Source organism: Seriola dumerili, unplaced genomic scaffold, assembly GCF_002260705.1.
Source record: "Seriola dumerili isolate Sdu_G_001 unplaced genomic scaffold, Sdu_1.0 BDQW01000025.1, whole genome shotgun sequence".
Taxonomy (NCBI): Eukaryota; Metazoa; Chordata; class Actinopteri; order Carangiformes; family Carangidae; genus Seriola; species Seriola dumerili.
The window spans coordinates 20592104-20619118 of record NW_019174280.1 but is presented as its reverse complement, the minus strand read 5'-3'; the positions used below and the strand labels follow the sequence as shown (position 1 = coordinate 20619118).

General features: G+C 40.8%; 1 protein-coding gene across 3 annotated transcripts in view; it reads left to right on the top strand.

Annotated features, from left to right (window-relative positions):
- The first annotated feature begins 6418 nt into the window (after positions 1-6418).
- Positions 6419-27015, top strand: part of cd2ap (CD2 associated protein) — a 49495-nt gene continuing 28898 nt past the window's right edge. For 2 of the 3 annotated variants that reach the window (XM_022737784.1, XM_022737783.1), the window contains exons 1-5: positions 6419-6708; positions 17823-17980; positions 24040-24217; positions 25814-25914; positions 26577-26706. In XM_022737784.1, coding sequence (XP_022593505.1) covers positions 6705-6708; positions 17823-17980; positions 24040-24217; positions 25814-25914; positions 26577-26706 — 571 coding nt within the window. In that variant the 5' untranslated portion in view covers positions 6419-6704. Of the gene's footprint in view, positions 6709-11088; positions 11121-17822; positions 17981-24039; positions 24218-25813; positions 25915-26576; positions 26707-27015 lie in introns of those variants that run through there. The other variant, XM_022737785.1, reaches the window with a different exon arrangement.

Here is a 27015-nt window from a genome sequence, read left to right as displayed (position 1 = left end):
TGATGATCATGCAGAGTGGATAAGAGAAGCCTACTATAGATGAGAGACCAGACTCACTGAAATCCTCTCGTCCTTGAACAAAATGGGCTCTGCTCCACAAGCAACAGCCCTGCGTTCAAGGCTAGCTCTATAAATCAGCTGTGGAGTGGGTGGAGGGTCGTTGGGGTGGGTGGGGGGGTGGAGCTCCCGATTTCCAGTGTAGTGGTGATGACAAATTTGGAGCTGCCGGAGTCTTGACTACTAAGGCGGAGGTTACAGAAGGACAAGGAGGGGCCAGATGTTTTGGTAAAGCAACTACAAGAGAGACAGAGATCGAAGGAGAAGCAGGACCGGACTCACGGCTCAGCTGTGCATGTGAAGGCGTAGGCACAGGATAGTGTAGAGACAAAATCCAGTTTCTACGCAGAACTGATATCTTTTAGGACTTCCACTTCAACTCCCTCCCCCCATCTACACTCAGCAGATCCACTTGTGTCTCAGTGTCTTCTGTCTCTTCATGTAATCCCAGACTGACTCCATGATGTAGAGATCAGGGCCCTGCGGGGGCCAGAGCATCTGTTGCAGGACTCCTGTGGGAATATCTCTATCTGGAGACCATACGGCCGCCTTCAGAGAGAGAGAGTGTGTGTGTGTTTTCGCCCATGCTCCCATGTAAAGACAGCTATTTATGCCACTGGAAGAGCTTCAAGAAAGCATGTATCCAAAGTGTCTGCCCCCTCATCCCCTCATGTTGGGAGATAATCAACATATTTTCACTATCTCCTGCTCATTATGGCCGGTACACGCTGATTACAGGGCTGGATTTATGGATCTGTGAGGCCACACTCCTCCTCCACTTCGCTTTGGCTGAGCCTCCGCTTGAACTGGGCTGAAGTCAAGGGAGAGGATGACAGCGAGGAGGAGGAGGAGGAGGAGGAGGAGGAGGAGAAGGAGAAGGAGGAAGAGGGGAGGATGGTGGAAAGAAGAGAGAGCAGGACGATGGAGAAAATAAAGAAGGAGAAGATAGAAGGACAAAGGAGAACAAATCACAAGATGAAGGTGAAAGTGGGAGGAGAGCAAATGAAAACAGTGAGGAGAAGCATGATGCTGACAAATGAACTGGCTCTGCTGCTGAGCAATGCTAATGTTATAAATAAATCGCCACAGATCTGTCTGAGATAGGATTATATTCAACTGTTGTAAAATTAATCTTGGTTCAACATTAACATTATGAACCAGGATGTCTTTCATCTCAGTGTGGAATTTCAGTAAGTAGCAAAAACACAAAGCTTAAAATAAAACCAGCAACTGCTTCAGTTTAACAACAAATTAACTAGAACTAGAATCCAACCAGTCAAGCTGCAGGAAATATGGTCACAATCTCTCCCCCCTGAGTTACAGCATTGCGTTTTTGCAGAACATTACGATGTCGCAGTGAAGTTGACCTTTGACCTTTTGGAAATAAAATGTCATCACTTTCATTCATCTTATCCTATTATGATTGAATTAATCAATAAATAAAATGATACATAAAAAAATAAATAAAACAGTTCCACCACATACTTCAAATAACAGAAGAAAAATGATATAAAGATAACATTTTGCATTTTGGATTTGGACAACCAAGCTTTGTCTCATGGACACGGGAAAGGAAAGAGTGAACCAGCAAACAGGAAGTCCAGCTGCAAGTGACACAGAATCCAGAGGAATGTTCAAAATTCATAAGCTGCAGCTAAAATCCATGAACTGCGGCAGGAAGTGAAGGTTGAAGTCCAACAGCAGCTGTGTGTGAAGTTCAAGATACTAATAAATAACTAGTAAATTCCTGGAGAAATTTTGAATGTGCCTGCTGCTCGGTGCGTGTACTTCACTCCTCACGTTTCCATCTGCACAAAGGACGTTACCTTCAGTTTCATTCATGTCGTAGAGACTCATCCTGACACTGACCTCGGTCACTGCAGGTGTCCCTCTAAAAGCCTTTTGAAGCTGTGACGACTGGCCACAATAACCTCACACTGATGGTTTCAAACCCAACTGTGTCCCCACAACCACAGCAAGACGTGTATACGCATACATGTACATGCACTAACAGAAGTTGATCTGCAATAAAGCTGTACCACTACATCCCCATATAGACGAAAGCTGAGTCATTCTGTGAGACAGGAACCATTTGGGTCCGCGACGTTTGATGAGATGCATAAAGCACAAGAATGTGCAAAAGTGTGTTTCTAAATCTTAAAACCATTAAGTCAAGTACTCTTGCTGTGATGTTACATGAGAAAATACTATTTATAAAGACTAACATACTATTTTTAGCCATTTTTCCTTAGAACATTTCCACATCACAAAGAGGAAGTGACATTCGAGGCTTTGGAGCCGCCAGGAACAAAAGCAGGCAAGTTCTGACCTTCTTTAATATTGTTTATTTGTTGCTTTTTCATGTTACATGTGGATCGTCGAGCTCAACCCAACCTCCCCGTCACGCAAAATAGAGAGGGAAAATGTTTTTTTTTTATTAAAGTTTTTACACTGTTAATGCAAAGAAAACTGTATTTCGACTGTGTAAAGCATATATGCTAGGTGAGGAACATGCTAGTCAATCAATCAACTAGTTTATGTGGTAGAATTAACCCAGCATTGTCCTAAAAATGACCCAGCATTTTGATTGAACTTTTAACACATCTTGCTGGGTTAAATTAACACAATAAATTGGTCCAATAGTTACCCAGCAGTGTAATTACAAACCAGCCAGATTGGTTAGTTATCAATTAAATAAAATAAACTTGTCCAATTAAAACAACTGGTATCACACAGCAGCTTCTCAGTGTGACCTCTGGAGGGAGCTGTGTGTACTGACCTCAGTCAAGTCCCCAAGTCATGCACACACAGCTCTGTATACTGTCTGCTGTTTAACAGTATAAAGTGCAGGCTGAAATATGAGCAGTTTCAGATGTCACCCACCAGGTGGCTCTGGATTACACAGTGAAGCCAAGTCACACTGAGCAACAGGTGTTTAATTTGTAAGCACAGTTACAGCAGATGATGCAATTGAACAGGGCTGGAGGGGCTTAGAGTCAATACGTTTCCTGCACAACGTAAATTTATGAGTGTCAGTCTTTGTTTTTATCCAGTTACTGTCCAGTGTAGATGTTTGTCTGCAGGAAGGCTTCAGACTGGGACCAGCTCCCGGTATTTTCATCTGATTTGTCTTTGTTTTTTAAGGCAGTCACGGGACAGTTTTGTGCAAATCTCACATTCAAATGTCCCGTTATCACCGGAGTTACCAACACCTGAAATACCTGCCAGCTGCGCACCACACTGCAGCCTGTCACTGTTTGACACTGAGCAGCTTCAGTGTTCCTGTGAAGTGCTCTTTGTCAGCGTATCTTTGATGGCAGCTTCTGACATGGAAACATTTGCTGATGAGCCACATAGAGAAACGTCAGGCTGAGTTTCCAGGGAGCGCTAAGTAGTTTGGTCGAATTGTAGGCCGAAAGAAAAAGAGCTCTTGCTCCATATGAAACCAAACAATCAGTCATTACAATGGATCATTTGTAACTTGACTCTATGTATGTTGAACTATATGGATTCAGTTGGAATTAATTAATTGGAAACACATCAGTTAAACAGTGTCTCATTAAAGACTTATTTTTAGGAAATGTCTCAGAATAAAGTTTCCACTAATAATGAATTAAATTTTATGTGGTTAAGAGAATTTTTATATTCTATATTTTCCTATAGAAACAGAACATAAAGTGCTTCTTATTATTCATGTGCTGTATGAACTGTACTTGTAGTATGTTGAATTTTATTCGCCCGTAGAAAAATTCAATTTTTTCATGTGTGGCTGACTGCTGTGCTCCGAGTAAAGGACTCACTGGGTTGCCTAACAGTTCATTGAAATGAATTAATTGGAAAGGTACCAGTTGAAAACTTATTTTCTATATACAACCACATCCCAGAGCTATTTCCACAAACCCCCAGCAGCTAGTAATCTAAACCTTTTATGTTATCTTCAATTTTCAAAATATAATAAAGTAGAATGAGCTCCAAAAAAATATGAAGTTATCTTCTCTTATTTCAGTGGAACATTTGAAAAGGTTGTTCTTATGTATTTACAATCACACCTGCACATGCCTTTTTTTTAATGTGAAAATGTATGAATGAATGTCTTGAATTATCTGTTTGTGTCCATTTTAATCCCTGTGAATTTATGTGTATCTGTCTATGTATAAACTGTGTATGTCTATTTTTATACGGCTTGAAAAAGGAGATCCTGACCCTAACACTCAAATGACACTACCTGTGGAGAGAAAGGATTTAATAATAAAATAAAGGCAATGTGCTTTCGACATGAATATGTGTCACCAAAACTGAAATCCCTGGTGTTTGCATTAATGAGAGCGAATGAAAACAGCTGTGGTTTCCATAATCCACTTGGACAGCCAGTTTCCCAATGTGTATGATTCATACTGACCGACACTGAACCTCACTCTGTGCGACTCTGTCTCTCTCTCTCTCTCTGTTTGTGTGTGTGTGTGTGTGTGTGTGTGTGTGTGTGTGTTTGTGTGTGTGTGTTTGTGTGGTAGCGGTCAAACACATTTGCATAGATTTTGTGTTTACCTTGCCCTTTGAAAGGTTGTTGACATGTTGCTTCAGCGGCGTCTGTCAGGATGAGTTTGCCCTCAACTACTTCCTTTTTTAACAGTTCATTCTCTGGTGTAATTGACAGCGGGGCAGTGTGCCAACTGCAGCCACAACTGTTGGGCAATAGCTCGCTTTCGAATGGAATAGTAGGAAGCATTTGAGTACGAGGTCCAACCTTTTTTGTCTTAAAGATTTACATTACAAATGTACATGTCAATTTATCACCAGAAAGTTAATAAAAATGTCATACATACTTTATTTGAAGGTAATTTCATTAATCTGATCAATTTGAAATGAAGATGCTTTCCTTTGCATTTACAATACATAGTTTAGACTATAGCAGAAACATATGTTCAACAGGTTTCACTTCATTTCCTTCCCTGCGGCCACGTTGTTTGGGGTGTGGTGTGAATATTTCCCATGTTGCTTGCTGTCAATCAGCCAACAGGAAGGAACCTATTGTCCCTTTTCATGCCAACTATTTCTGACTTGTCCTAAACTCAGTGCGTCAAATAAGATTTAAATAAGAAATATTAGAAATATTGAGGAATCATTTGAAAAGAAAACATAGGAACTTAAATAAAATAAAAAAAATAGAAGATGGGTTTTGGTTTGTCTTGTGCGCTTACCCTTTCATCACATAGTTAAAATAAACTGCTTTACAGTTGTGGCGGCTGATTCTCACCCTGACCACCACACCACCACAAGAACTAACACCTACCTTTACTTGCATCCTCATTACACTATACAACAGCTTCATGCACCCTACTTTCTTTTTAGTCTGGTGATTGGCTACAGAATGTACTTATACTATATACACATGTATCATTCACACATCACGGCTGCAGTGCTGAGTTGCACGACTGGACTTTTTACAGTTCACCTGTGTTGTCAAAGGTATTGTAATGCATACACTCAGGTGGCAGTTTATCCTGCAATATACAGGTTATACAGGCAGGTGTTCCATTGTCCTGCATCAGTTTTACTTTGGTGTTTCTAATAAACTGTCAGTGGGTGATATATTGGGTGGCTTTTTAATGTCATTTCTTTAATCTCTTTTTTCTTTTACTTTTTTCTTTATTTCATTCAGAGTTGTGGCAGTGGAAATTTTTTTTTTCTTACAGGAAACTATCAAAGCCACCCTTAAAAACCACGTTCTCACTGCCCTACAACATATAACCCACCATACCATCACTCAGGTTGGCCTAACACCTGTGTCTGTTTCACATACATTCTGCACTAATTGTTTTTCCATTTGTTGTCAACATTGGTTTCTGCCTTTAAACACATCTTTATCGATTATTTTTTGTTATGTTAAAAACCCTGACTTTATGTTTATTACCCTATTATATACAGTATTCAAACAATAGCAGTTATTATAAGTAGTAATAGTATTTATTTTGTACATTTTAAATACGGTTATTTAATTCATATGTCCATAAAATCCCTGGAACCTCACAATATTTAGGTAGGGCTGAAGTGAATTAAGTAATTAGGTATCTCTCTCCCTCTCTCTCTCTCTTACACACACTCACACACACACACACACACACACGCACACTGTACGCACTGTACACACGCACACTGCGCACAGTAGTTACTGTACTTGCTGAGTGGGCCAATAATAAAGGAAGAGGGAGGGGGGGGGTGAGGGGGGGATCAACATTCCATTAAACATTCCTCTCGCGGGACTGTCCGGCCTGAAGCATCGCGAAGTTTCCTGCTATTTAGTATTTTGTTGGCAGCAGGCAGCCAGCGGTAACCCGCGGAGGCAAGTCCAAGAAAGGTGGAGACTCCTGGTTAACTTCCTGCACAATAATCTTGTACCACCACCAAGAGAGGACGAGGGTGGCTGGCGGTGCTGCTGCTGCTGCTGCTGCTGCTTCTTCTCCTGCTGCTGCTGCTGGGGCAAGGGCGAATGGATAAACGGCTGAATTGACTTCTTTATCGGCTGTGAATCGACAAAAAACAGTTTGTGGTCGATTATAGACATCTACCTGGCTAGTCGCTAGCTAGCAGCGAGCCCGCTGGATACGAGATTCCCAACATTTGATAGCGAGGCGTTGCGAAGGACAGGAATGGGTAAGTTTTCCATGATGTGGCGCTTGTGTTGTGTTTATACGTTAACTGCTCTTTCTTTTTCGACTCAACACATAAAACAAGTCGAACCCACGTAAAGCGTTAAACCGAGTGTCAGTGTCTTAAATTATACGTTCAGCTTTTGGCAATAAGGAGTTAAAGTTAGCAAGCCAGTTGGCTAGCCGTTTAGCCTAGCCAGCTAGCTGTTTGGTTAACTGGATAACGCCACCTCCATCCCTGGATTTGGCTGCATTTCTAGCTAATGTTAACATGAGCTACCTCAAGCTGCTGTCAACACGGCGTCTGTAAAAAAAATATTTACTGCTCTGAAAACACCGGAGAAGCTTGAAACTCACAGTTTATTCTCACTTATCCAAAGTTAGAAGTGCTCTCAGTGTATATTTGTTGAAGTAATCCCACCGACAGGAAACTTCTGACATCAAGTTAGCTTCCTTTGATGTTATAGGTTATACTTCCTCTTTTGACACTTTATTTAAGGCTCGTGGAAGGAATAGATATTTTTATTGTGCACACATGACAGTGACAGACTTGCTGCAAGTTCCCACACTCAAATGCACGCAACACTTGACTTGTCACCACTTAAAACGGAAAAAAAATAAAAAATGAACCCCTGACTTTAACCTTACAGTAGGTTATTAAAGGACCATAATTCCCGAGGTGATGGAGTCAATTATCATGAGATTGAAAGTATTTCTATGTGAAACTTTGTTATTGCAGCTATAGATAGTTGCTGTCCCTGATGTCATACACAGGAGTGGATGATGCTTGTTCACATAGCTAGTGGGTGTTGTCATTGTCAAATGTAGAGGAAACTTTGGTCTTTGTGTGCACATTGCAAACCTTTTGTAAACCTGCCAACTGCTTCTTGCTAGATGCACAGCCTGTAGTTCGTGTGGTTGTGTTGCAGTAGGATGTGTTCAAGAACTTTGCTATGTTGTAAAACAGGTTTTAAGCTTGGCCTCGATTAGCCCTCAGATGTGTGAAGCTGCAGACTCTGCGTGCACACTCTTAATTCAGAACTGCTTAAAACAAAGCTGTTCTGCATGAACTCTCTTAAACTGGTGCTTAAACTTAGCTTGAAATAACAGAGGGAGGGTGTAGGAGACATATGAAACTAACACTGTATTTATTGCACAGAGAATAACCAAGTTGTGGAGAGGATTATCAGAGAACAAGCTGGGTTGTTCTTGAAAAATGTGAACCCAGGAGAAAAATAAAATTGATCTCTCTCTTGTGGTCTATATGAGAATCCACCATAGACAGGCTTCTTAACTAGTATCCATTTCTAGCTTATAATGCTTTATACTTCTCTTTGGTATGTCTCTTTCTTCAGGTTGCTCATTGCTTAGGGTATCTCCGTGCTGTGTTTGAACATGTCCAAGCGGTGTGTGTTTGAGAGCCCTACACATTCTGCATGGTTGCGTTCCTCTGAACTTAGCTCAGGCTACATGAAGCCTATTAGCCAACTGGTTGATTAACTAAAATCTGGATTTTTGTGCCTATATTTGCTTTATTGTGCCTATATTTTTTATAGTGGATGGTATAGAGAGGAAGTGAGATGAGAGAAAGCTGGTTAGATTGGGATTAAAGGTCCCCATCTAGATTTGAAGAGAGGACATTGTGATTACATGGACAACTTCTTACACCCATAGACTACCAGGACGCCCCAGTTATTTCATTACTTCACTGTAGCATTCCACAGAATCACCTAAACAAAGACTGGACATGTGCCAGAACGTCTGAGTCTGATTGAACATTAACCCCTGTGGCCTCACTCAATATTTACCGGAATGTGTTCATGTTTCCCACCCTGGTTTTAACTTAACTGATGAAGGTCAGTTTACCAAGCCTGGCTAATCTGGTGCTTAGAAGTTCATTATTTGTACTTTTTTTTACTCATTTTGTACTAATTTACAGAGAAAAAGACTTTAAATTGCAAAACTGAACCAAACACTGATGAATGAGAGGTCATGGCTATCGGCCCGTACTCCTTTTAGTGAGAGAAAATACAAAGCTGTACAAAAACAATACAGCTTTGATCACTGTCTTCAAATGTAAAACTATGTTGCAGGAACTCAGGTGTTGTCTTTGATGATAACAACCTGACAAAACACTTCTCTACTCGTCTGTGTTTCTCAAATGTGCAAAATATCAGTGGAGAGCAAAAATAATAATTCTAAGGAATCTGAATTAAGATTGTAACCAGCCGCAACAGCAGGGGCTGGTGTTGTTTTCATCTTATGAGTCTGTGTGTGTGTCATCGTAGCGCAACGTGTTGCTGGAGACAACTACTGTAGCGAGAACTACCACAGAGGAGGTTTGAGTACTTAGGCAGGTGTTTATATGTCTATCTGTCTGTCTGAGGACAGATTTTATCATCACGACAGTGTCATGTGCAAGATACAGGCACAAAACTTTACAGGTGTGTAGTAGAGATCAAAATGAAGGTTGAGTCTGAAGATGTGTGTGCTGCGAACCATGACTACTGAGTACTCATGTAATAATATAGTAATAACTACTGAGTACTCAGGTCAGAACATTGACAGGAGCCATTGAGGGAGCTATTTGCTACATAGCCAATGTTATTATTAACAGCTGTTTACTTGCACGTAAACGTTGCAAATTCGGCGTCAAATTTTATTCCTTTATTTGCCAAGAGCTGTCTCCAGCGGCGGAAAGCAGCTCTCTTGTTTTGCTTCTATTTTCTATCACTTCTTTTCCTCTATTGACGTTAGCATGCCTCGTAACTTTCTGATACCGAGTCACTGTAACGTCCAGTCTGCCCTGAAGAAGTTGCACTGCTCAGACCACGAATTATAACGTTTTGTATTGTAAACACTATTCTAACATTGGCTATGAAGCAATAGCAAAATGTACAAATAGCACCTATAAAAAAACATTACTATTCATAGCTATATCATGATAAAAAATCTAGCATCAGTCAGGCTATATTGTTGATGAGTTTTTCGTTTTTGTGCTTTAAAAGTGATTTAAACGACGAACTATCAAAGTGGTGGACAGTTTATTTTCTGTTGATTGATAAATTGTTGTTGACTACCGGTAATTATTTCAGCACTTAAACAAGTAATAGTCTGATGGTGATAGTGCTGGTTATAATTTAAAACAAAGAAAAGTGCTGTAGTTCTTTTGTTTGCTCCTAGAACTATTAGTTATGTAATGTGTGAAGCGGGGCAGGTTTGATAACCTGAATAACCCTGTTCAGAGCATATCTGATTGTCTGGTTGCCCAAGCTTAGCTCCCAGGTGTGCGTAATGTTTGGTAGGGGGCTGGTAAGTACACATATTCAGCTATTATCGTCACACTATCCTGCGGGTAAATGAAGGTGAGCAGCAGAAAGCAGGCTTTCTCTTTCTCTCTCTCTCTCTCTCTCTCCCCCTCTCTCCTTCATTTCTCCCGGTAACACTTTGCCCTTCGTATCAACTACCTCTCAGAGCAGTGAGAGGGAATGCAGTTATGGGTTTCCTCTTTTCTGATTGTGTGTGTGAGAGTGACTGAGAGAAGCACAGAGCGCACACTGATCTAGACAGTCTGCCTGGCAGTCAGCTCGCCTGCGTGGCCTTGAGTATTTCCCCCCCCTCTCTTTCTCTTCCTTCCTTCCTCTCCCCCCTCCCTCCCTCCCTTGTAACATCCTCCTCCCTGTCACTGGCTTATATAAGACCCATATTGTCAAACTCTTTACCTGGAAGCATTGTGCGAGGGGGGAAAATCAATAACCTGGAAGTTTTTGTTTTTTTTTCCGTTTGCTGAACTTTGACCCAGTGCACAGACAGGAACAGGCAGTACGATCAAAAATGTCTTTACTTGCTTCACTTGAAAGCAAAAATAATACAGAGATGAATAACACTGATAAAAACACTTGGAAATATGTGTAGCGAGACTGAATTTGCCAACTTCAATACTGATGCTAAAAGATTGCAGTATTGAAGTCGCTCTCCAACTCTAAATGTGTACGTTTGGTGAATTGACACTGAGGGGAGAAGAAAGCTGCATTGTATCTGATAAGACGAACATAACTAGTTATGAATGCATAACCAATGAATAGGTCAACCTCATTTTATGAGTTTCAAACTGTAAAACTAACTTAAATTAAAGTTAAATTAACTGAACTGAAAAACAAGTTCAGTAAACTCGAGATGAATCAGCTGAAGTTGAATCAGCTGTTCAGCCACATTGACAGTCATTACAGTCAGATTTGCTTTCCTTTTATGTTTTCTCAGTTTGAAGAGTCAGCTCTTCGTTTGACATGAGGAACTTACAGCTGCAGCTGCTGAAGTCATTTTGTACCAGAGTCGGTACAAAGACAACTTGTGAGGCTGCTCTCAGTCACTTAGTGTACAGGGCTCGGACTGAATTCAATACTAAACGTCATCATGGTTAGTTTTGTTTTTATTACTTATTACGTCAGTTTTAATCCTCAGCTGTTAATATGCTAGTTTTGTTGAGCGAGTTGAGCGAATTATCAGCAGTTCATTCATTCAACTCATTTGATTCCACTGAGTTTCTTTATGATGTTTTGCAGTGTAGTTTAATGTGATTTGTTCACTGCAAAGTCTCTTGACCTTTTGACTTATAAAATAACAAAAAGGGGTTTTTGTTCTTTCACCATACTCACCCATACCACTGGATATAACAACACTAGCTTGATTTATAGTCACAAATGACATGTGTTTCCAATCTTAATGTCAACGTAATTGTCCCGAGGGGATTTAAAGGGTTGGGGGTGGAGTATAGCTTGATATTTTTAATGGCTGGCTGTGCAATATAAAGAATAAAGGATTTTCCATTGCATTTTTGTATGCATTTATTAAAAGGAAGCTCTATTGCAGGCTGAATTCTCTTAATAAGTAATGCTTAAGTAATTTGAACATAGGCTTACTGAGTACTTTGAGTATTCATGTTGCAGCTGTGCCGTGTAGAAAACAACAAAAATATAATAGAAATACACGAAAGATAAGAATTTGGATCGGGATCATCAGAGGCAACAAAATGTGAGTGGGATATGATTTTTGTTGGATTGCTGTCACAACTTGTTGCATATACGTCTGCAGAGGCAATGGTGCACACTCAGCGGGCATGTTTCAACCCAAGTGCTGTGGACTGACTCCTTTTGCTTTTGTCCGTCCGACACTCTCCCTCACTCACCCATGTGTGTCAGCTGTAGCAAATATGTCAGGAATCCTCTGCCACCACTCCCTAAGGCCGAGGTGTGATGCCACACTGTTAACGAGAACGATTCCCCAGTGTGTGTTAGTGCGTGTTTCTTTTTTCCTCCTTATTTTTCTCACAGTCTCTCACTTTTTTTTTTCTTCGAACACCACTTTGTTTTCCCTTTGTCGCTGGTGTCCCATAAACGTGTGGACTACACCAAATAATCAGCCAGGAAGTAGCATGGTAGTGTGGTTTGTGTTAGTCTAAAGATGTGGTTAATCTTTATCTCTGTATCATACAGTCAAACAGTGTTTAGGCTAGTGAACGGAAACCTCATATCTCAGTCCATATCTCATACACACAAATCTCTGGAGGGGAGAGACGTTTATTACTCATGTCTGTATTATTTGTCATTTCTTTTGACTAAAAGCAGCAACTGCACCTGTTGTTTTGTCTTGTAGATGTTTCATTACGTATCCAATAACTTTCACATGGATTTTAACACGCATTGAATTTCAACTAGGCCATCGAAAAGCAAAAGTCAGGATATGAGTAATGCTGATACAATTTTTCTGCAGCCTAGAATGTATCAGACAGTTTACCCGCAGCTGAGGTTGGGTACTTACACAGTCATTATAGTCTAGAGGTGTAGGCTGTGTCATCAAATAATTGTTACAGGATTACTTCAGACACGTCATCAGTAACGTAAATATCAAAATACTTTAAAGATGTCGATCAAAACTCCTGATACTCCTGATTCCACAGACAAATACAAGTCCAGTTGCCTTCGATTTAATTTGAGAGAGAGATAACTATGACCTGGACGAATGAGAACATTCACAGACAGACTCCTGATACTGTTGCCAGAAGCCTCCACTGCAGGACACTCGGCACCATCTCTAATCTTCCTTATGTATATAATATCCTTCTTGGACAGTCTTTTGGCTCTCGTCTCTGCTCTCATCTGCTTGGCAGCACACACTTTAGTGGATGCTCTTTTGGCTGTAGCTCTTAGCTTTTTGACCTATTTCTGTGCTTATGCCAAGACACCACAACAACTTTTGCAGTGTTTTTGTGGCTGCTGCTGCTACTGCTGTGTCCCGTGATGTTGTTTTAGAAAGCTGTTGATAGAGTTTTATATCCTTTTAATAATTTGACTGGAATTAAAGCTATGTAATTAATGTCACATAATTCACTTCCTTTGAGTTTGTTATGTTTGTAACAGCATGTAAGCATCATATTGTTGTGTTCTCCTGTGTAGTCTGATGTGACGCACTTAGGCCATGAGTGACTAGCAGACCTGCTGACCCACATCCTCACTGCTGCATTAGCACAGAGCTAGCCAGGGAGGCGTGCATGCAGGCCAGCTAGCTTCCTGCTTTGGCAGTGAAAACTAATGGCTTTAGCATTCTTTCAGTCAGTTACCAACTTACAACCAGTGTAAGCTTTATGGGCACTAAAAAAAGACAGGCAGTATACTGACTTTGCCTGGAAAAGCTTAATAATAAGCCAGTATGAATATCACAATTCTCCAACCCTGGCAAAAACCAGAGGATAAACCTTGATTGAAGGCCCTTTTGTGATTTGACAATAGATGGTTGTAGTCCAGGTTTCTCTGTTGTTGTTGTTTTTCTTTTCACTTTCATTTCTCAAGAAAATAATCTCAGTTCTGCCCTTCATGAGTGAATACAGCTATTTAGGCCAGAATCCCCCTGCTGCTGCCTGACTGCAGTGGAGTGGCAGGAAGTTTGCTCCGGCTACACACACACACACACACACACACACACACACACACACACACACACACACACACAAATCTCTGTTTTACTATGTTCCTGGGGACCATCATCTACATATGTATTCCCTTACCCTAACCTTAAATGTCACAACTCAATACCTAACCATAACCCCTAATCCAAACCATAACCCTCAATCAGCCTTTAAAACTTGTGGGAACCAGTATTTTGGTCACCACAAAGCTGACAGAGCCCACAAGTATAGTGGGCTCCAGGTTTTGGGACCCTGTGGAATATCGTAAAACAAACACATACACACACACACACACACACACACACGCACACACACAAACCACCTGTATGCTGACTGCATTTAATGTATTTAGAAAGGCATTTCCTCCTGAGGAACAAACCTCTGAGGTATTTTGCAGGCCAACACCTATCGCTCACTGCATTCATTCAGCAGCAGCGGCCTCACTAAGTACTGAAAAATGACCAGGGTTCATCTGTGTTTGACCTTTGCACAGCAAAGAAGAAGACATTTTGCAATTACAGCCATAATCGCCACACATTCCTACATCCAAAGTACAGATACCAGTACCAGAACCCTCCACAGGAACAAAACTGAGTCTGCTCGGCCCCCAAACAAGAGGTTTCAAATACGAACTAATCCACCTTGTAGATGGAAGGAAACAAGCCACACGCAATAACACTGTAATAGGGCTGCTACTAACTTTTCATCATCAATTAATCTGCCAGTTATTTTGTCAGTTAATCAATTATTCAGTTGTCTAAAAAATGTATAGAAAATGGTGAAAAATGGCCGTCACAAAATCCAAAACCCAATAGTCCAACATCCAAACATACTCAGACTGAAAATTATTTATTGTGAAAATTTCAGTCACATCATGTCCTCCATGTGATTTATTTATTTGTTGAACTCTTTTCACATAAACACATTTAAAAGCAGTTTATAGTAATGAATTTAAAAATAACAAAATCACGCAAGCTGTTTCCTGTTTCCTAGTTTTGTGTCGGTTTTCCACCACAATAACAATAATTCAAGTAACACGTTATTATGCTGTGTCGTAAAGATAAGTTCGGTGGGAAGAATCCCATCATAGCAGTGTGTGTAGAAGTGATTTGGTTGGCCTGCGTTCCTCGGGCAGGGTGTGTTTGTGTGGTTGCTGAGGGACTGTAATCTTTGTGGTTGCACAAAAGTCCCTCTGCTGCTCATCCAGTCATCTGGAAGATGAGCACTGCCCCGTGTGTTGAATTAGCTCGCTGGAGTATGATTGTGCCTGTCAGTGTGGCCTCTTGTTTTGTTTACTGCAGCTGAGCAGACCGTATCTCTTCCTGTGGTTACATGGACAGATAGCCCTAAATTACTGTCTGGGGCCTCGGCTAAGTTGTTTATTTGTGTATTTCTCAGCGTGTGTGGTGTGTTTTTTTCCTTCCTGCGCCTCTTGTGTCTAGACTGTTGGTTAGAGTGTAATGCTCAGAGCTGACTGTTTTCTTAACATGTATAGTCCCGCCTGGTTCTGTCCTGTGGTTGGTCTGCCGGTGGGCCAGAGAGAGGGTGCAGCGCTGAGGGTTGTGACGCCACTGGGCAGCAGCTGGGCTCATGATTTACAGGCTGAAAGAAGGAAGTGTTACTCAGTTTGCCTGTGAGTGTTTTCACTGCCTGATCCATAATGTCTCTCTGGTCTCCACCAAACCCGAGCTGAGGAAGTTTATTATCCTTGACTTCAGCTCCTGTGTGAAGATGTTCTGTTTTTCTCTGTTTTTACATCATTGTAAAGTGAGTATCTTTGTTGTTGATTAGACAACATTTGAAAACATCACCTTGAATTCTGGGAAACTGGGATTGACATGTTTCAATATTTTCTGACATTTCAGCCAAGAGATGTGTTAATATTTTGTGTTGTGGGTCCAACCTCAAAAATGAAATTGATTACATTAGTTAAAGTGCTGCTTTTGCAGGTTGTCTTATGCTGCAGTAATGCAATGTCAGCAACAAAGCTGCAACTAATGAGTATTTTCATTATTATTTAATTAAGGATTATGTTCTTGATCAATCAATCAACAAATAAAACACCAAAAAATGTAAATCAATCAAAATGACTGCTGATTAATTTTGTTGCAGCTTTAGTTGACAGAGCTGTGGGAGTGTAAATGCATTTAAGGCTTTTTGCTAATAAATGAAACCAGATACAAAAAAACAATATGTGACTCCATTTTAAAAAAGCTTTATTGACAGTCTTAGTGTTAACATTGGATTTTATTGAGGTGAAACTGTCAGAGATGGCGGCTTTGCAGCCTCATATAATCACAGTGTAAATCTTATGACGTGAATGTGGGATTTCAAAGAAGAAAGCAACCAATTCATGATTGGCTCTGTCTGCTTTTTCCAATGAATTTGCCATGACATTATGGTGATCGTTACCAGCCTGTTTGGAGTATCCCTGAATTTCATCAACAGTGTATAACTATGTGACCCCCTGACTGTTATTTTGTGTGTTTGACCCTCTTACCCCGCTCACTGTAGACAACAGTCAGCAGTATGACAGTGGAGCTGGCAGCCAGACTCTCCCTCCCCTTGAACTGCTGCTGCTCTCATCCTTTTTTCAACGTCTTAAACACTGAGCGCTTGATGTGGAGAGGAAAGCGATCTGAAATCATCAGCCAGGACCAGTTTCTCATCAGAGGTTGGCTCAGGCTGCTGCAGTGTTTGAGCCAAGGTTGATGAAGTTCAGAGGCACAGACAGATGCACCAGCCGTTAAAACTGAGCCAAGTTTTACAGCAGTTAATCTTGACCTACCTGACCCATGTAGTTTAGTGCTGAATGACTTTGTCCAGGTGTTTTAGGGGTGTACATGTGTGTGTGTGTGTGTGTGTGTTTAGGACAGAGACACAAAGATGCGGTGTAGAGTGCATGTTTTTGTTTTGGCTGTACTTGGTGGGAAGCCAAGCATGCCAGTGGAGTCTCTCAGCTGTGAGTCATGTGTGAAAGGGCCACACCGCATAGTAAAATACCTCACTACCAGGTAGTCCTTTGTAGCCCGCTTATTTTTAGAGGCTGCTCAACCTGCTGCACTGGAAGCAGTCACTCTGCTTGTAAGTCCTGCTTGCCTCTCTCTTTTCATCACTGTTTGTTGTTGTCTTTGTAGGGTTAGGGTTTCCCGCCCCTGTTTGCCCCCCCACCTCCCCATCACAGTCCCGTGATGAATAGTGAAATTGATTTCCATCCTGCGGGAATCTCACAGGAATTCCAATGTATCAAGATTGTTTGTGTTGTGTTACTATCAGCAAAAATTGGGTACAGGTTAGTAGGTTATAGGTTTTGCAAACTTCCAAACATCAATATCCAGCATTGGTCTCAAAAATCCAACATTTAGGCCATAATAATAGATAGTGATGGTTTGTGATAGGATCAAAAAACTAAACCAAATGTGTAACAACCTAAATTTAACAATATTGCATTTTCAGTAAATTGCCGATATTAGGGAGTAAAAACATTCCGATATTGATATATCGCCGGATATATATGTATATATATATATATGTGGAAAAGATATATAATGAAAGCAGGATATTTTACAGTTTAACAATAAACTTTATTGTCCAAAAGGACATCAGTGCACCGGAACAGTAAACTTCACTGGGAATTAAACAAAATAACTATGAATAAAAAAACATAAGAACAAATATGTATATATTTCAAATATGCTGCCTATATAACTTGACTTGACCTGAGCATTTCCACTGCATTATTGCTTCTTAATAAAAGTATTCATATCAGCGCATATCGGAGAATATATGCGCCGATACCAATATATCTGTGATAGGCCGATATCGGCTGATAAATCTGTCTGGCTCTAGTTATTACCGTAGTAGAAGGATAATGTTTTTACATGAAAGTTATTCTAAATATTACTTGAACATATTGTTCATTACAATGTCAATTTGATCTTTTGTTAAATTCTGTGTGTTATTGTTTTCCTTATCCCCACCCTCTCTTTCTTTTCCTAAACTTCCTCATCTTATCGCTCCTCTCCCACGGCCTTCCTCTCTCTGCCTCTCCTTTCTTCTTACTCTTCCTTGTTTCCCCCTCGTTTGACTTCCTCTCTTTCTTCCGCCGTCTTCTTTTCTTTTTCTCTGTATTTCCTCCTTCACCCTGTCCTGAGCAGAGGTGGTGGTGGAGTTCGAGTATGAAGCTCTCCATGACGACGAGCTGACCCTGCGGCTGGGCGACATCATCAAGAACGTGCGGTATATAGAGGAGGACGGCTGGATGGAGGGTGACCTCAACGGGAAACGGGGGCTCTTTCCCGACAACTTTGTGAAGGTGAGAAGAAGATGCTTAAGTTTATGTTCATTTGACAGGTGTAAGTGGGGAAAAAAGGTGCGAAGAAAGAGGCGAAAATTTGTGTGTTCACTCAGGTGTTGTGTTTACATCACTGCTGATCAGAGCCGGAGACGATAAATACCTGTGACTGCTGCAGAGTCATCAGTAAAAAATAAAGAGTCAGATGTTTCCTTCCAGCCTTTATTGGTATCACAAGGACAATTTCAAAGCAGCTCTTAATCTGCTCTGTGTTTTCCCTGTTAGCCTACAAACTATTGATAGCGTGGGTTGATGCAGTTTGATGTTTGTTAAGGGAAATTAGATTTTAGAATCATTCAGCGCCACATGATTTTACTTCCTTTCATCGTGGCAAAAAAAAAAAAAAAGAATTACTAATTGTCTAGATATTGTCATCAACAGAGGGCTTTTAATTTGACGCAGTGAACACAGCGCACAGTTTACTCCATTTTACTCCTCAGGCTAGGGCTGGGCCACATAATTAATATGATTAATTCTAATTTCTGTTTTTGCATCATTTGAAAATTATTACAATGTGCACATAAAGGCTATTTTAAGTCTTTTGTTTTAAGATTAGAACTGGCTACATTGGCCATCTTTAGTCTAAATCCTTGTTTCCTGTTTTCCTGTTTGATTCCAGCCTTAAGTTTGAAATTAATGTTAGCTAGATGGTCCAGTCTCACTTTTATCATCTTAAGAAATATTTGATTTCAGCTCTAAGTACATCAGTTCATACCTGGCGTGAGAAGACATCATGGACAAAGCCATCTCCACTGCCACTATTTGCATTACCAAATAGGTTTTCTTTGTGACAAATGAATAACTGAACAATATACACAGCTCCACTGCCAAAAAAATCAGTTTAATTCAAATGAATTGATGTGAAATGTCACTTGCATATTGTAAATGATGATGAGACTAGACCATGCTCCCAGTTAAATTTGGAAACTCAGTTTGCAGTTGATGATTGCAGACACTTAACTATACAGCAGACCAGTAGGATCTGTGTAGAGGTGAGTTGAGTCATAGTCATCTCTTGTTGTGTCCTGGTCGAGCACTTGAGGCACCTCAGTGCTCTGCTGTGAAATCTCCTTTCTCTGTGCACCAGCTAATGCAGTGTGAAATGAGTCTACTACACTGCTTCTGGCCTCTCTTCTCTCTCATCTCTCCTGTTTTCCCCATCCCATAATCCTGTGTAGTGAGATAGGTAATCTGCTAAACAGCCTGGCCCAGTCACTGAGCTTGGATAGTTAATCCTCTAAGGAGCCTGCTGGCTGTTGAACTTTACTCCCAACAAAGTTACAGTCAGCTGAGATGTTGCATTTCTTCTTCCTGCTCCCTTTAACTGGCGTTGTAGCTGAGCGATCGGGGGACATGAGACATGGCTGCGATGGTAAGGAATGTAACTGAGCTCTGCCGTGGTTAGTTAGGATTAACTGAGTTTATCTTGTTGATTAAGTAACTTTAAATGATCATAATCAGTGGAAGATTGCCATAAAGATAAAAATATCCGTGTGTGTTTGATTCTGCTGAGTAATTCACTGTACATACATACAGTGAATTTGGGGTCTGCGTTCTTTGTAATTTGTAGTGACACAAGTATTAAAGTAAAGCACTTGAACAAAGCTGGAAGGGTGAACAGCTGGAGTGATGGATTTATTTCCAGAGATAGATGTTTCAAAAGTGTCTTCAGCCCAAACTGGAGCCTGAATACACCCACAATCTCCTCCTTCTTCTCCCTCTCCTTTCTTTTACCTTCTCTCTCCCTCCCTTCCTTCTCTCTCTTGCGGTCCATCTTTAACTGTTGTCGACACTGTTGTGACGTCAGCTATGCATGCTAGCTCCTATCTAAACAAATAGACGTGCTGTTGCGTTGATAGGGGACATAGTCAGATAGACATGTGCTGGCAGATAGAAGTGTAGCCTTTGTAATAATAAAGGGTTATTGTGCTCAGGAACCGATAAGCAGAATTGAAATTCAATTGGCATTTTGGATTCAGTTCTAATTTTGAACAAATTTTTGTTGCCACCCACTTTTCACTGCTTATCCTGGATGTGTATGATTTTATGTGAGTGTGTGTATATGACACATCGGAGAAATACAGTTGGTGATTTTTGTTTTAAATTTTATCACGACCCACTTTAAGTAAACAGGAGAATGAATCTGACACGAGGAGAGTGTCAGTGTTCAGGAACAGAGGAAACATGTTGATGGGACATTATGAGCCTCAATGATGTAAAAAAAAAAAAAAAAAATACAAAAAAACTGAAGAAAGAAAAAAAAAAAAAACAAGATATCAATTGTTTTATGAATTCAATACATTAAGACAAGCAAACATTAAAGTAACATCCACCACTAAACAAGTAACTTAATTTAGTATTCATTCTCTAGTAAAACATCAGTCAACAGATTTTGCCACATTCAATAATTTGGTAAAAGTATATTATATTAATTGAGCTGCGCTGTGGACTAAAACTTTAGACTTGTTTTCTTTTCGGTCTATATTTGTTTACATTTTGTCAAATTGGCAAAATATGCTGAATTAGCTCTTTAACGCCTCCTGATTGCAGTGTACCCGTGGATGTACAGACACTGGATTATTTTCACACTGATAAGATCTTTGATGAGAAAACATGATTATTCTCAGGCAGGTTCTATGATCGGCGTCATTTTTTCCTAAGCAGATTTAGACGATGATGAATGTCACAGATACTGATACACTCAGAAGCGCAAATCATACTGAATGGAGAGATGTGTGTTTCATGTCTGTGTGTTGAGTTGTGACTCAGAGAATCCACTTTTTAAAACAAATTGCAGCGATCCAGCGCTGAGGGTTTTAACGTAGCTTAATTACCTCCACAAGTGAATAACAGTTGATGCTCCAGCTCCAGCTGCTGACTGTTAATGGTCAAACTACAGTAATTACCCTCCTTATGATTTTAGAGGCCCCCCTCTCCTTTTGTTAGTGGAGCACGCCTCTTATGTTCCCTAAAGGACACATTATAAATTGACCAATACTGCATTTGTGAAAGAAATCAGCTGAGATTTAAGACAAACACAGACTGCACACAAACATGTTAACGCTTTCTAAATGACCTCAAACATATCTTTGCCATCTCTCTACCAGTCTTTCTTCTTTTTCTGCTGACTTATAAATCAATATTTATCTATCTACAATAAGCTAATACCAGCTGGTTTATGAGTCTGGCGAAGTTCCGGCCTTAATGAAGACTACCTTTTTAAATAATGCCCTCCCCTTTATTTATGTCCCCTGTTGGTGATGGAAGTGGATTTTCATTAGATGAAATCATAATAGGGGGGTCACTGTTATCTGAGAGATCCACTCATGATGATTATGAAACTGTAAAACCGCCAACTTGATGCTCATGTTGCCGTGGAGATCTTCCAGTCCGAGCACCGAAGTCAGTGCTGCTGAGAGAAAACACATCTACTGGCTGGGATGTGCTTTAACGCAACGGTAATTAATTTCACCTCCTACAGTAAAGAGCAGAGTGCTTCTTAGAAGTGAGTTGTGCTGTTGTCTTAGCAAAGTTCACAGTTTCAAGCATAAGATTGTCAAACACAAAAAGAAACTGAGAAAGCTTCTCAGTTAGCTTACCACGCTGGGAGAAGAGATGGCGCCTGTGTTTGATGTCCTCAGTGTATGTGCGATCTAATTAACACCCTGGATGTGTGGCATCAGTAAATGGAAAACAGTTTGTCTGTGTGTGTGTGTGTGTGTGTGTGTGTGTGTGTGGCGATGTGTGGTCACACTTGTTAAGCGCTCAGCAGAAGAGACCCCTTCACACTCTTCAGCATTGTGGGTGAACAACTCACTGATAACTGAGAATGGCAAAGTAACACGTTTGTGTTTATTAATCGGCCTCTCATACTTTTCTCTTCGTAGTTGTCAGTTTTCTGCGGCAGAGCTGTGAACTTTAATGAATCTGTCTCTGTAACTGATTCATTCTTACCCACACACACACACACATACAAACACACACACACACACACACCCACACACCCCAACACACACACAGCTGGACTTCCTCTCTAGTGAAATTGCAAAGTCAGCGTGTGTGAATCAGGAAGTGGATAGTGGATCATTGTTCAGCTTCTCTCTCTCTCTCTCTCTCTCTCTCTCTCTCTCTCTCTCTCTTCCTACTCTCGTCAGGCTCTCTCCTCTCTCTCTCTCTCTCTTTCTCTCTCTCTCTCTCTCTCTCTCTCTCTCTCTCTCACATTTAATTTAACTGCTACATCTGGAAACGACTTAGCACCAGTCCAATCTCTTTTGGTCTACTTCAATCAACAATCATGAGCATTTCTTTATATAGCAGGTTCGTTTTGAGATTTAAAGATGATATACTGACTCTGCTGCCCTGTTCCTGGGTCTGGGATCTCCTTTTGATCTTCAGTTTACACTGAGTGACAAACAGGAGTGACCTGGGGGTTGCAGGATATGCTGAATGTCAATGAAGAGATACCAAAACTGGTGTTACTTACATCTTATCTATTCTGAACAATTTAGATGCAGTATGGTAAGTGTGGTTAAGCGTCTGAGTTTTGAGGTAACCATTGAAATACTTTTCAGCTGCAGAAAGCAGGACTGCACCACCCTCTTAAACCTGGTCCTCCTGATCACAACCGAACATTGCTAAATGTTTCTATTGCTTCATGTTTATTGACTCATAAAATACAATAATATAAGTTTGTTTTATTAAAAAAGAACAACTGAATGTAACTCGTGATAATATCATGTATTGCAATATTTGAGATGGACTTTATCAAGATGATTATGCATTTCACCTATTTGACATCCTTGATTTCCAAGTTAATAAAGACCATCACACATAGTCAGGAGTAAAAAGAAAGGTTTTTTTTTCTGTGCCTTCATTGTTGAGAGATTTACTATAAGCCCATTATGAGCCTAAATACAGTTTGGGTCTCCTGGTTTTAGTGGAAGGCATATTTGGGAATTATCTCCATATATGATGCACGTGTCAGTAGCTGCACTGAGGTGAAAAGGTCTTTAACAGGAGAAGGAGTTAGTTTGGACTTTTAGGATTTACCTGATAAAACTGATTGTGATGTTAAGTAAGACACTTGGACCCCTACATATTAGTTTTCATAGCCACCTGGTCATTGACTAATGTGTCAGTAATGTCACATGCACATAGTCAGAGAGGGCTGAGTGGTGAAGGCATCAGTGTCCTTCCAAAGAAAACATGCAGTTTAGGTTGATTTGAGTCTCTTAAATGACCCATAGGTGTAAATGAAGTGTGAATGTGGCAGTCTGTATGCGCACGTTTATGTTGGCGTATCCACATACATCTATACACTTGCCATTTATTATCCTGATTAGTATTTAGTGAAGGTGTGTTTTGGACTTTGCGCTGTTGTCAGGGAGTTTCCCAGGCTGGGAGAATGTGGCAGCTGTTTTACAGCCTCACTGTGATGTAATTGGGATCATTAGCAATAGCTAGATTTAGCATGAGTGGGCTGTGACTAGCACAATGCTGCATTGAGCGCTGGTGCTGGTTGCCATAGTTCCAATTTATTCTGTGATTCTGTAGCTCACCAGAACGCTGATCGTCACGTCACACACTGTTCACTTCCCCTTATGCGATGTGAAAACGATGCATGTTGGTTCACATTTCCCCTTTCCATCTCAACAACATCTTGATAATCCCTCTCTGATGACACTGTCAGTGTCTCAGGTGCCTGCCTCCTTTCCGATGTGCATTTGTGTAAGCGTAGCTGTTGTATGTAGTTTGGAGATGAGTTTTCTTTATTGTCATTGTGGGAAAAATGTTTCTCTGACCACATCCAGAGGATTGATGACCACACTGTGTTTGGCTGCAGTCCGAAGGGGAACAAAGGGGTTTTTGGGGTTTTATTTTGCTGATCTTCTGACACAGTATGCATATCCTCATCTACTTAATTCAGGATTATAGGTTGAGGTTAGAAAATATTGTTTATGGTCAGTGGTCAGGACATGAGTAGTACTTAATGTGTGTGATGTGTGTTTTTGTCTTTTTAGGAAGTGAAGAAGGAATCCAAAGAGGTCAAGGAAACAAAGAACGAGCCAAAAGAAGAGGCCTCTCAGCCTCCGAGGAGAGAGAAGAGCGCAGGGAACGTGGCCAACCTGGTTCAGAGGATGAGCACCATCGGCATCCCGACCGGCGGCTTCCAGCCTCAGCCGCCCGCAGCCGCAAAGAGTAAGATGCTTCAGTTTTGTGTGTGTTCGGATAAAGTCATACCTCGTACATGGGATGTCACAATACCAGAAATTTGGTCTGTACCAACACTGTTGAAATTCTGGCACTATCAATGCCTGAGCTGTCTTTTTCACAGCGGACCTGCTACTGTGCTCTGCCTTCACATTTAGTCTACTTTGACATCTTCGCTACATTCAGTGCCTATGGTACTGTAGAAAAACAAGTACCGTCATGTTTTCAGCATTTTGGCATTGACTTGTACTGAAGTCTTGTGACATCCCTACTTCTTACTGCAGCTGGCCATGCTAGACTCGCTGAACGGATATTGACGGGAACATTTTCTTCAGTTTCTTAAGAAATGATGTTCAGATTTTTATGAACATTTATGGAGGTGTATGACTTTGTACAAGATGCAGATAATAATCTGGATTACGTTATGTTTGGCCACGGCGAAGGTTGGCGGCGGTATTGCCCTGCACTGAGTCACTCTCGTATGTATACATACACATGTATGTGTGTTGCATACCTCCACCGTGTCCAGTCTTGTTCAGAGATCCTATCGTGAATGCAGTTTTGTCTCTGTTGTCTCCCTCTGAGCTGCTGTTACTGTGTTTCTGTTCCGACAGAAAAAAGATCAGAGATCGACTTCAGGGAAAAACTCACCTGTAAACAAAACAACGCTGTTTGAAATCTGCTCATGGTGATGAATTTTGTGCGACCACTTTTAACTGATACACAGGTGAAACAGGACAAACGCACACATTAATGCAAACGCTCAAACCTGTCGACAGTGTGATACTGCAATAAAATAAAACTGACCAGGTTTGTGCCAGTTATTGAATGATCTCCCAACTATTGAATGATTGAAAAGACGATTGCTGATGCCTTTTCTGATTTTCAGATGATTTATTCATTGATTGGATGGTGGCTCAAAATGGAGTTAGTCAGTCTGTCGTGTACCTTCCTGAAAGATGTGTTTTACATTTAGAAGCAGGATAGAATATCAACCTAAAGCAGCAGCTGTCACCTGTCTGTATTTGGATTTAGGGACAGTAGCATTTGGAAGAGGCTCAGGAAGAAATCATATAACAAAGAAACATACCGAGGCCCAGTGTTTAAACCTGAAGATAATACAACATGTCTGTTATTGCTTGGTACAGAAGTGTGCGTCATAAGCCTGGGCCCCATGCACATTAAACATAATGTCTTGTATTCTTATTACCTAAACTCACTTTAAGTTTTTTACACAGTCACTGGACTTTACACCATTTCTTCTTTGGTTTTAAAGTTGTTCAGCAGGGTGTGTCTGCTGCCTGCCACGGGATCACCTTGCAGAACAGTCCGGCTGTTCCTTGAGGGGTGGGGTTCTTTATTGCCCTCCCGCTTCCTGGATTTTAACCTTGCTTACATGTCACCTGTCTTAGTTCTCACACCGCCCCCTTTGACATTGAGGAGGAGGAGGAGGCCAGAGAGACGTGCTCATACGGTTTATTTGACAAAAACAAAAAACGCAGACGGGCACGCGGGCGCATGTGAGACCACACAGCAGGTTGCTTTGACTAACTGCTGTTTCTTGGACTCCCTTTGTTTTCACAGAGCCCAAGAAGAGACAGTGCAAGGTGCTGTTTGAGTATCAACCACAGAATGAAGATGAGCTGGAGCTGAAAATCGGAGAGATCATAGAAATCACTGAAGAGGTACTTTTAACATCATCACTTACTGATTCATACATGTCACAAGAAATCTGACCAGGTCACGTTGAGTGCCCCTTCTCTTCCTGTGACATCTACACTGGCTTTAGTCTTTTTACATCAGTGTTTCAGCTAAACAACACACCAGACTTCAGTAAAATACTACATTTATGTTATGTTTTTAACCACTGAAGATACACTGACTGATGACTGGTTATTAGTGGTTGTGGCAAGTCGGAACAAGTGAGAGATCCGAGCGGCAGAGAGCACTTTGAGTAAAACAAGAAGCTCTAATATGTTTCTTTAAAAAAAAAATTTTGTGGTGAACTTGACTTGAGAAGGAAAACAGATCATTGTGATTATTCTGTATCGATTGATCTTAAACATCCTGGTGAATCTCCTCACAGTTTGTTTTTTTTTCTTCCTTAACTGCAGGATTGAATATTGGAGACAGCGCTTCAGATCTTGTTCAACGTGTTTGGTTTTTTTTTTTTTATGCATTGTGGATAGATAAGAAAAAGTGGGTGAGGTGCATTATCCAGAGCACCTTCCTGTTAAAGTTGAGCCTTGTGGAATTTGAATTTGTCTGTCTGTTTACCAGAAAAGCAAAGGACCTCAGCACCATCAGATTTATTGCATTACTCCATTTTTTTTTTGTCTGTGTGCAGGTTGAAGAGGGCTGGTGGAGCGGCACCGTGAACGGCAAGTCGGGACTGTTCCCCTCCAACTTCGTCAAAGAGCTGGACGCCATGGGAGAGGACGGAGAGTCCAACGACGCCGCAGCAGCAGATGAGACCGGTAAAGACGGAGACATAAAAAAAATAAAAAATAAAAAACCAAGCAGGACTTTATGAAGTGTGAAGGGTGCAGCTTAGGGAGGCTGGAATTTAATGTTTGCTTAGACTTGATGCCAAAACAAAGCTCAAGGCAGGTGCATTTGCTGCAGCTCAGTAAACTCTAATGTGGCTGTCAAGTCCGTGTACAGTGACATTTAAAATGAACATGATGTTCAGGAACGCTGTACAAGAACAATAGCAGTACGTTCACATAGTTTTTTAGTCAATGACAACAGCTGTTTACATCCACAGATATTTATATATATTTTCA